We start from the raw sequence: 10,333 nt of genomic DNA on the forward strand, positions 1-10,333 counted from the left end.
AGAGAGAGAGAGAGAGAGAGAGAGAGAGAGAGAGAGAGAGAGAGAGATTGGACAAAGTGTTGGAGCACCCTCTCTGTCAGGCTACATATTACTAGTACATCATATATTTTTCTCCACACTCTTAAGATATTCTTTCATTTCCTTTGTGGGTTTTCAAAGCCATTATTTTCCTCAGAAAAAAGTCTTGTTTTTCTAATTCTGACTGTCCTTGACCAGCCCCTAGGGCGGGAACCTCCAGAGTAACATCTTATTCTGAAGACCAGTTTCAATCATTATACAATTCATCTATTCTGTGACCTTTTTTAAAAAACAGAAATTATGGCCTCTACCCTCAGGAAATTCACATTTAACCAAGAAGAAAAAAATTTTGTCACAGAAACCAGAAAACTCATTCAGACAATATCAACCTAAGCACCAGATCATCCTGTGTTTTAATTTAAGAAGATGTAAGATAATAAAAGGTAAAGTATTCAATAACAGTTTAAAAGTGGACAAGAAGATAAAATTATAACATAGTTTTGCAGCCCTGTCAAATTTGACTAAAGATGAAGTTACCGAGGTGAAAAGATCTATGGTGATTAATGTTAACAAGAGTGCATAATATCTGGAGCAAGAACTAGAAAAACTTTGGGTGACCAGCCACAAAGATAAGACTGCCTAGCTAGGGCTGGGACAGGTGGGCAGAGGCACACCTATGAGTTCCCAATAACCAGGCACAGAACAATATATGTAATTAATGGGATATAAGAAACACTAGAGGTATTTGACCAAAAGAGTCAAGGCAAAACTGAAATGTTTGCAGCTTGAATTATAGTCATTAGAGTACAATGAATCTATCCAGCTATTCTCTTGATGCAATGAACTTTGATTGAATTGATGGGAAAATGTCCAGTAAGGTAAGAAAAGGTGAAAAGGGGGCTGAAATGAGGAAGATTTTGTGGAGAATAATGTTATAACATTGTTTACATATGTGAGAATGAAGGACATGGATGCATCATGTGTTCAATTCACACCAGTAGGACATTGTTTGGAGGAAATGTGGTTCTATCCTGAAATATTAATGTGAACCACAGAAGGTACAATGCAAGAAGTGCCCACTTCTTATTTGACTTTTTTTGTAATGTCAAGCACTAGGCATTACTTGAAGAAGAAAATTAGATTCTGCTTTGCTTTCTCCTACTATGTCTCAATTCCTTGCGAAGGAAGCAGATGCTAACTTAAAACTTTACTAAATATTTAAACAAAATATATATGGTAACATACTGGATAGCACAAATGTGGTAATCTATGATGGTGCAAGGCAGATCTGCCAATCAAGGAAGCATAAAACTTTCTAGGAAAGAAACTGAGTTGCACAGATAAACCCTCCTGTTTGAAATCATGTATTATCTCTCAGTCATATCACAGCTCAGTGAGGTAGTGAGATGGGGGAAACTGAGTCTGACTGTGGTGGAACTTTTGGTTGTCTTTGGATTAGGTAAAAACACAATGATTACACACTAGTGGCTTAAGCAAAGTTACCAGAAGTCACAAACACACACTTCCCACATTGTTCTAAATGTTGTGCTCTGCTTTCTCAAAGTCCGGGGGGTGGGGGTGTTCTTTTATCTTTTACTTGACCTTTGATCCAAAATGAATCTTTTTTCATTAATTACTTTGTAATATTATGCTAGCAACAGAAGCTGACTAAGAAAATTCATACTGAGAAATGTGAATGTTGCCTGCCCAAAACTCATTGATTATGGACAGTGAGGCATGATTGAGATGGTGAGGCATCCCCAGGTCAAAATACCTTATAAACTCAAGGACTTATAAGGTTTCATACAAATTTTGGTTACCAAGTAAATTTTTCTAAGCAAAGAAGTAACATGATTTTATTATTTGAAGGAAGTCTCATCACAGCACTGTGGACAACACATTATTTGAGGAAACAGTGGTCACAATAAGTCACTCAGTAAAACAGCAGTACTGTACTTTGTCTGCTGGATCTGCAACCTGAGGGGTGACTCTATGAATGAACTGGAATATTCATTGAAATCCAATGGTGAGAAAAGCAGGAAGCTACATACTAAGATAGAGTCTCTGCCTTCAAAGGAATCACAGTCAAACAGATTCACAGGAAAGGGGTTATTCAATCAAGTAACACAATGGTTAAATAGCATAGCTTTCACCTAGAGAATTCCAGAAAAACACTCAACAAATTGTCTTTTGTCTCCCTAGGGAGACATTTTTAATAAACTTGAAGTCTTGTCACGCCCTTTACTATTCTAGTTTCCATTGCTCAATTTATGCCATGAGGGAGACCCATTGCCAAGGGGTCGGTCTGGGTTGATGCCAATTGTTGACTTCAGTGAAAGAACTGTCTTCATACCAATTTCTGTTTGAAATACAAGACCCATAATGAACTGCAGTCAGGCTCCTAGTTTTATCCTCTTGGGACTGTCTAGTGACCCAGAGAAATGGCAGCCCCTCTTTAGCCTCTTCCTATGTCTCTACTTGCTTGGATTTTTGGGGAACCTGCTACTTCTGTTAGCTATTGGTGCTGATGTCCACCTCCACATACCCATGTATTTCTTCCTTAGTCAGCTCTCACTCGTGGACCTTTGTTTCATCACTACCACAGCCCCTAAAATGCTAGAGGCATTATGGACTGGAGATGGATCTATCTCATTCTTTGGATGCCTGACTCAGATGTGCTTGTTTGGTGTTTTTGCAGACATGGATAACTTGCTTCTAGCAGTCATGGCAATTGACCGCTATGCTGCTATCTGCCACCCACTTCGGTATCCACTTCTCATGACTCCTTGTAGATGTGGGGTTCTGGCCTGTGGGTCCTGGGGAGTAGCTCATTGTGCATCTCTGGTCTATACCTTGTTCCTCTCTCAACTATCTTTTCATTCCAATCAAGAGATTCCTCATTTTTTCTGTGATTCTAGGCCTCTCTTACGGCTGTCTTGCTCTGATACTCTCTTCAATAGGTTCTTGTTGATAGCTTTGTCAGCAGTTTTAGGAATCAGTGCACTTCTCTGCATTGTAAGTTCTTATGGTTGTATTTTTTATGCTGTGGCTAGGGTTCCATCAGCACAGGGGAAAAGGAAAGCCTTGGCCACATGTAGTTCCCACCTCTCTGTAGTTCTCCTTTTCTACAGTACTGTCTTTGCCACCTACCTGAAGCCCCCATCTAGTTCTCACTCCTCTGGGGAGGTGGTAGCTGCTGTCATGTATACTCTGGTAACTCCCACTCTGAACCCCTTCATTTATAGTCTGAGAAATAAGGATGTTAAGAGTTCATTGAGAAGGATTCTGAACATTGAGAAGTCTCAGGACTAAGGATCATCATTCAGGAATGATCACAATCTGCATCACTACCACACATGCAAAGTGAGTCAGTTAACACCATGGATCAAGTGAAAATTACATGATGGCTCTGGCTAATCTTCATTGTTAACTTGACTGGATTTAGAATCTCCCTGAACACAATACTTTGGGCATTTCTGTGAAGGTATCTCTGGAGAGATTTCACTGGGATAGAAAGATCTATTTGAATGTGTATAGCACCATCTGTTCCATAGAATTATCCTAGACTGATAATGGAAAGATTACAAACCTAGCTTATTATCATTATTCATCTGTTTTAGATTGTTGACCACAGATACAATGTAACCCTTCACCCCACCCTCCTGCCTTGCTTTTCTCATTCTGATGTATTGTATTCTTCAAACCATGAATAAAATGAAACTTTCATTCTTAAATTGCTTGTCATGTGTTTTGTCACAGCAACAAGACAAGTACCAAATAAAGTAATTTATTGGAAGAGTACTATGTTGGGTTTGTTATTCGTTAATTTTTCCTCTTATACTCTTACTCCTGATGCAGGAATATCCACTGCAATCACTGCAATCATGTGATAATTTTAAGAATTTTTACCAGTTGTTTAATAACAACAGCCCCTGATAGCCTTAAAGGTTTTATTGCATCTCCTGTTCTGGAGATCTAGTGAATTAAAGTATTCCTATCTTTTTAAAATATCTTTCTCCAGCTGAATCTAGATACCACCGACAAATCATGTTAAAGGGAGCTTTAGTGTCCACAGAAGTTAAATCACAAGTAAGAAGTCAGGAAGCTGGTGAGTCTGACAATAACCCAGGTCAATAAGAGCAGGATGAGAAAGAATATAATTTTATTCTATCCTTTAATGGAGAGTATACTGCAGTATTCCTTTTAAAATAATTTATTATTGTTGTTATTGTGTGTATATTTATAAAATTACTTATGATAAATCATTTTGTGGAAAATAAAATTACAAGTTCCACCATTAAATTTGCATGTTCAAACCAAATACACACAATAGGAAAGAGCTGTTCAAATGTCATACTGCAGCAACATACATGAACACTGTTCTAGATATGTGTTTGTGTTGGTGTCTTGTTTCTATAATTTTCTTTTCATTAATCATTGACACAAGTGCCACATACAGCAATGGGTTACAGAGTAGCAATCAAGTACATGTCTTCACTGTGTGATTATCAAACCTGAGCACTATTTGTGTTGTATGCAGTAAACAACTCACAGTAATTTACATAATCTTTTAAACCAACATCTGAAAATTGTTTAACTATCATCTTCCCCTGGGCAAAGCTCTTAAGACCTAAAGTGGAATTCTGAGAAAGAATATAATAACTCTATCTGCAGCCCATTGTGGGTGACTTTTCAATCAAGACACTGACAGTTAAACAGAAATCTTGACTACCCTCTATCTTAGGTCACATTTCAGTTGATTTGCAGTAGAGAAACCTTCTTAGTGGGTGCTGGACCTTCTGGTCCTCAAGGTATAGATGACAGAGTTGAAGATGGGGGTGACCACTGTGTAGAGCAGGGCAATTACCCTGGAGAGGAGCTGGGAATGGACAGCAGAGGGCACAGTGTACAAGACCATGAGTGTTCCGTAGAATGTGGGACACCACAGCTATGTGAGAAGAACATGTGGAGGTCTTGGTCCTTCTGGTCCCAGATGGAACTCTCAGCACAGTCACCACAATCTGAGCATAGAAGATTGGAACTAGCGCAAAGGGGACAATCAGAACAAAAGACACAAAGAGAACAAAAGTAGTTACCTGGACAAGTCCAGTATCTGAGCAAGCCAGAACCATCGTGAGTGAGAAATCACAGTAAAAGTGTTCAATTAGGTTGGGGCCACAGAACCTTAGCTGAGACATCAGAAAAACAACTAGTCTATCTACCATGATGCCAGACTGTGAGCACAAGCCACAGGCACCATTCTGGCTTGATCAGGTGTGAGTATCATAGAAGGTGACAGATTTCAAGATAGAGATCAACTTGATAATTATTTTTTATATGATTATTATAGTTACATGCATACATATGTATTTATATGTGTAAGTATGTATGTATGTTTATACACAATATATATAAAATCTGCTGAGTCTCTTTTTGTTTTTTTTTTTTTGTATATATAGTTTCCGTGCTGACCACCCTGCAGTGGAAAACCAATGAGTGGATTTATTCATGGGAGGCTCTAATTCTTCTTCCTTCAACAGTTATCAGCTTCCCATAATTCTTTTTCTAGTGGTGGGAACCCACACAAATTTCCCCCTCACTTGTTGATATTGTCCCCATTCCTGTCTTGTTTATGAAGCCATTTCTAGTGGAGACCTTTTCAGAATAGACCACCTGGTATTCTGGCTCTTACAATCTTTTCACCTCCTTATAAATGCTTGCTGAACCATAGGGACAGGAGCTCTGATGTAAATGTATCCATTGGAGCTGAGATCCCTGTGATCAGTTGATTTCTATTCTATGTGCAATTGTGGTATTTCTGTGATGATCTCTGTCATCGTTTGAATGTTCTTGGTTCAGGGACTGGCCTTGTTAGAGTAGTGTGGCCTTGCTGGAGGAACTATATCACTGTGTGGCTGGCTTTGAGACTCTCCTTCTAGCTTCCCATGAGACAGCTTTGGTTTGCATTCAGAACAAGATGTAGAACTCTCAGACACCGTATTTCTCTGGATTCTGCTATGCTTCCTACCATGACAGTGGACTGAATCTCTGAACTTGTAAGCTAGCCTTAGTTAAATGTTGTGTTTTATATGATTCACCTTGGTCATGATGTCTCTTCATAGCATTGGAAACCCTAACTAATAGTCTTCATTTGCTGTAAAAAGAGGCTTCTTTGATGAACAGTCATAGCTACACATATCTGTGGGTATAAGGATTTAGAAAGCAGTAAGGTTAAGCAATGGGTCACAGTAGATTCTTTACTAAGGTCCATGACCTGTCTAGCCCTAGGAAGCTGACTAGGTTTCCAGTACAAAGTATGACTTTCCTGCTGATGAGTGGACTTTAAGTACAATTAGACAGTAGTTGGTTGCCACCAACATGTGAATACCATTTACTGCACATTTGTGTATGTCTTTCCTTGTTGGCCATTGCTGTGCCACAATAAAAAGAGCTGGAAGCTGAAGCTGCGGGAGTAGCAGAACAGGGAGGCAGACTGAGAGCTAAATGTTAGAGAGGAGGAGGCAGGGGAGTAGGGTTGAGCTGGGATCAGTAGCTCAGGAAACTGCCCCCAGAAAAAAGGCTAACAACTTATAGTATACAGATATCTCTATGTCTTTATTATTAAACTCCCAGCAGTACCCCCTATCCCCAAATCCGTGATAATTCTTTTTCTTCTCTTCTTTTCTCTTCTCCTCTTCCATCTACTCCTTCTTGCTCTTCTTGTTCTTCTTCTTTTTTATTCTTCCTTCTTTCTTTCCTGTCTTCTCTTCCTCTTATTCCTCATCCTCCTCTTTCTATTCCATCTTCTATTCAAGATAGGAATTTTCCTTGTAGCCCTGGCTATCTTGGAACTTTGTCTGTAGAGGAAGATAGCTATGTACTTGGAGATCCACCCAGCTCTATTTCCCAAGCGCTAGAATTAAAAGTATGCAATGCCAACACCTGACCAAGCTATGAGACTTCACTGAACTCCTCCTGTGTACCCAGTGAACCCATCTGACCTCTTCCTGTGAATCCAGTGAACCCACCTGAGAACTGCTTCCCATAAACCTGCCTTTATACTTTAATTGGGCTCAATTCAATCTATTACTTAGGTGAAGAATCCTATCAAGTACTAACATCTAAACATGAATATTCAAATAGTTCATCATTTGTGGCCATTCTTATTCAAACCACATTCTATGGAGCCCATAGCCTTGTGGCCATATCATATTGCAAAATGCATTTAGTTTAATTTCAAAAGTCTCTATAGACGATCACAGTCTTGATATAGTTTAAAATTCCCATGTCCAAAGTCTCTTCTGAGACTTGACACAATATCTTATTAGTAACCCACTATAAATTCAAAAGCATAAAGCAAATTACACACTTTCAACATACAATGGCACAGAATTTACATTGCCATTCCAATGGAGGAAAGGGCACATAGTGAAATCCTAGTCATTCCCTAGGCAGTTTCGTCAATGTTTAAGACAATACATATAACTCACGTGGCATGACATTTCAAATCTGTCTCATTCTATTGTAGATCAAGTGTAGAGGAGATGACTACATCCAAGCCCATAAAAATGCATTACTGACAAATTCCAGCAGCAGTCTGCTCTCTAGCCTCTCCTGACCCACGCACAATAGACTCAGTGAATTTCTGAGGTTTATGGTGTTTGTGTTAGTTTTAATGTTTTATTTCCTTTCAAATTTACGAATCTTCCTCTTTTAATAACACCAACAAAATATTATATTCAGAAGGTATAAAACCAAAAAAAGCTATATCTACATCTATTTTCAATAGAGAAGTAAAAAGCTGCTCATGGAATCCTAAAGTTCCACAAGGGATGAAGAAGTCCCAGATCCCCCTATGTTACAGGTGAGACAGGAAAGATATACAGGTATGGGCAACAGACTCAGTCCTCAGGGTTGGCCTGGGCTGGTCACTTCATCACATTGTGCTGACAGGGGACAGAATGAGATGTCAACTGAAGAAAGAGAAACAGGGGGACTTAGATTCATAGTAGAGAATGAGAGATCTGAACACATCCTGTAATAAACATAAGAGAGTACTTTTATACTGTGGAATACAAGATATTCAGACTATTCCTTGGGAGTGATGATAGTCTAAAGAACTCAACTCAAAATGTTCCAATTTTTAGAGCGCCCATAACCTAAGAATCTATCTGTCCAAGCACAGGTTAGGCCCTGCCAGTTCTTATCTTTCAAGAAGGTTAGAGAATCATCAGGACCTTAATCATATTCCTGTCATTGGTAGAACAAATGAGACTTGATCAGAACCAATATGATGGGGTAAAGAAGGAGTTATGAGCTGCCTGTGTTTCCCCATGGGCTCCTGTCTACTCTATTCCATACTAGGGAATCATATCCAATCATATGTACTGGCAGGTTTAGTGTAACTGCTGCTTCTTTCACCCGTGGGAAAAAACAGTGGGCAAGGAGTCTGGAAGGTAGCAGGGCCATAAAAGTCTATGAAAAGCCTTAATCCTAGCCCATAGGAAGCTACTAGAACTAGGACTTCAGACTCAGGAAAGGATTTGAAAACCTGCAAAGATATGAAGGAGCCTCCTAGATGGTCTGTTCTCAGTAGGGACCTTCTACTTTGATTATGTCCTTTATTTCCCATGTTTCCATGCACAGTAGGTTGTCAGCACAGACACTCAGGCAAGGTGAACATTTGTTTGTTATACTGCTTTCCAGTTCATGCTGCTGATGAAACTACATCAGTGTGACTTTCATTAGTGTACCCTAGTGCTTGTGTATGCAAATATGTATGCAATTACTTACTTTATGGGATAAAGTAGCTTCTTTGATATGCACTTTTCTTTGATATGCTTCTTTTATGCACTTTAAGTAAACACCCCTTTAAAATGTAAGTAAATGTCTTGGCGTGAATTAAAAAAAAAGTTTTCCCAGATTTCTAATTTTGGAATTTTGATCTCTTAAGATTTAATTATTTGGGATTTAGATTGAAATTGTTTAAATTGTGAGTTTGGAGTCTGTTTGCATGTGGTTGGTTCATGTCTGTAATTCTAGTACGAGGGAGGCAGAAATAGGAGGATCCCTGGAGTTTAATCACTAGCTGTTCTAACCAAAGTGGTTAGATCCCATCTCAAGAAAATGTAGAAATGACAGAAGAAGGCACACCTCCCTGACCCCTGGCTTGTGCATACCTACACACACATACCCACATACATACACATAAATGCACACAAGCACACATACATACATGCATACACACATACACACACATACAATTGTATACACACATGCACACATACGCTTAAAACATAGCTACATTATACACAACAACACCTACATCATACACTCATAAGCAGAATTAGCTTGGGGTGATATCTTTACTTATTAAAAGTGGTTCCTAGTTGTTCCTCACACCTGCTCACTGCAGAGTCTCCTTTCCATTCTGCAGGAATTTTTGGAGCAGCTCCAGGCATTCTCCCTCCATATAGGCCCAGAAGTACTCTGCTTTACCATCTGACTATAACTTGAGCTTGGTGATCTGAGCTACCATGTCTGCTGAAGTCCAGGAGTTCAGCTCCTCATTCAGGGTGATGCAATCTGATCCATCATAGGCAGTCTGATAGAGTGCTCCAAGAAGGCACATATCTGGCCCTACCTTGCAGGCAATATTCCTCTGCAGGTTGTGAAAGCCTGGCAACAACCTGCCTGTCAGCCTAGGCTACCCCACCCTTTTCTGCCCACTCACAGGATTTGGATGTAAACTAAAAGTGAGACCAGTTCAGGGTGGTGCATATGCTGAGATCTCTGGGAGTCCCAGCTGGGGCAGGTATTGGGGCAGGGGTTTCACCTGTGTACCTGGTTGTGACAGACCTCCTGGAAGACAGGGAGTCTGTGTCCCTAGTTAAGGCAGACTTCCCAGGAGACAGGCAGGCTGTGGGATATGGGAGAGGGGCAGGCAAGCCTGATCTGCCCTGGATGGTGGTGTTTGACTTTCAAATAACATGGGAGGCATTGGAGGGACTAGAGCATTAGAAAGAGTAAACAATAATACCAGATGGGTTTAAAGAGCAGAGCAGTATTACTTGGAAATTAATGGAAATAATATCATTCTAAGACTCCATATGTATTTTATATTTACTAGTAAATTCATTAGGAACATTGTTTTTTCTACCAGTCACTTATGATAGTAATGAGTGGCTAAAATGATGGACCATTTTAATTCCACCCAACGTTTGTATGGTGTAGGAATTGCAAAGATTTGAATATATATCACTCTAATTTAAATATATTTATTTGAATGCAGAGAGAGAGAGAGAGAGAGAGAGAG

At 39.5% G+C, this 10,333-nt stretch overlaps 1 protein-coding gene and 1 pseudogene across 1 annotated transcript; one reads left to right on the forward strand and one right to left on the reverse strand.

Moving 5' to 3' along the window:
* Positions 1–2,400: 2,400 nt before the first annotated feature.
* On the forward strand, positions 2,401–3,330 carry LOC114637229 (olfactory receptor 1361-like). Its single transcript, XM_028785454.1, has one exon. The coding sequence runs from the start codon at positions 2,401–2,403 to the stop codon at positions 3,328–3,330; it is 930 nt and encodes a 309-aa protein (XP_028641287.1).
* A 1,433-nt stretch (positions 3,331–4,763) lies between these two features.
* Positions 4,764–6,447, reverse strand: LOC114637254 (annotated as a pseudogene).
* Between the last annotated feature and the right edge of the window lie 3,886 nt (positions 6,448–10,333).

The sequence above is a fragment of the Grammomys surdaster genome, unplaced genomic scaffold (assembly GCF_004785775.1).
Source record: "Grammomys surdaster isolate TR1022 unplaced genomic scaffold, NIH_TR_1.0 125231, whole genome shotgun sequence".
Taxonomy (NCBI): Eukaryota; Metazoa; Chordata; class Mammalia; order Rodentia; family Muridae; genus Grammomys; species Grammomys surdaster.

Coding starts and splice junctions, on each gene's coding strand:
- LOC114637229 (XM_028785454.1), top strand. CDS start 2,401: ATGAACTGCAGTCAGGCTCCTAGTTTTATCCTCTTGGGACTGTCTAGT.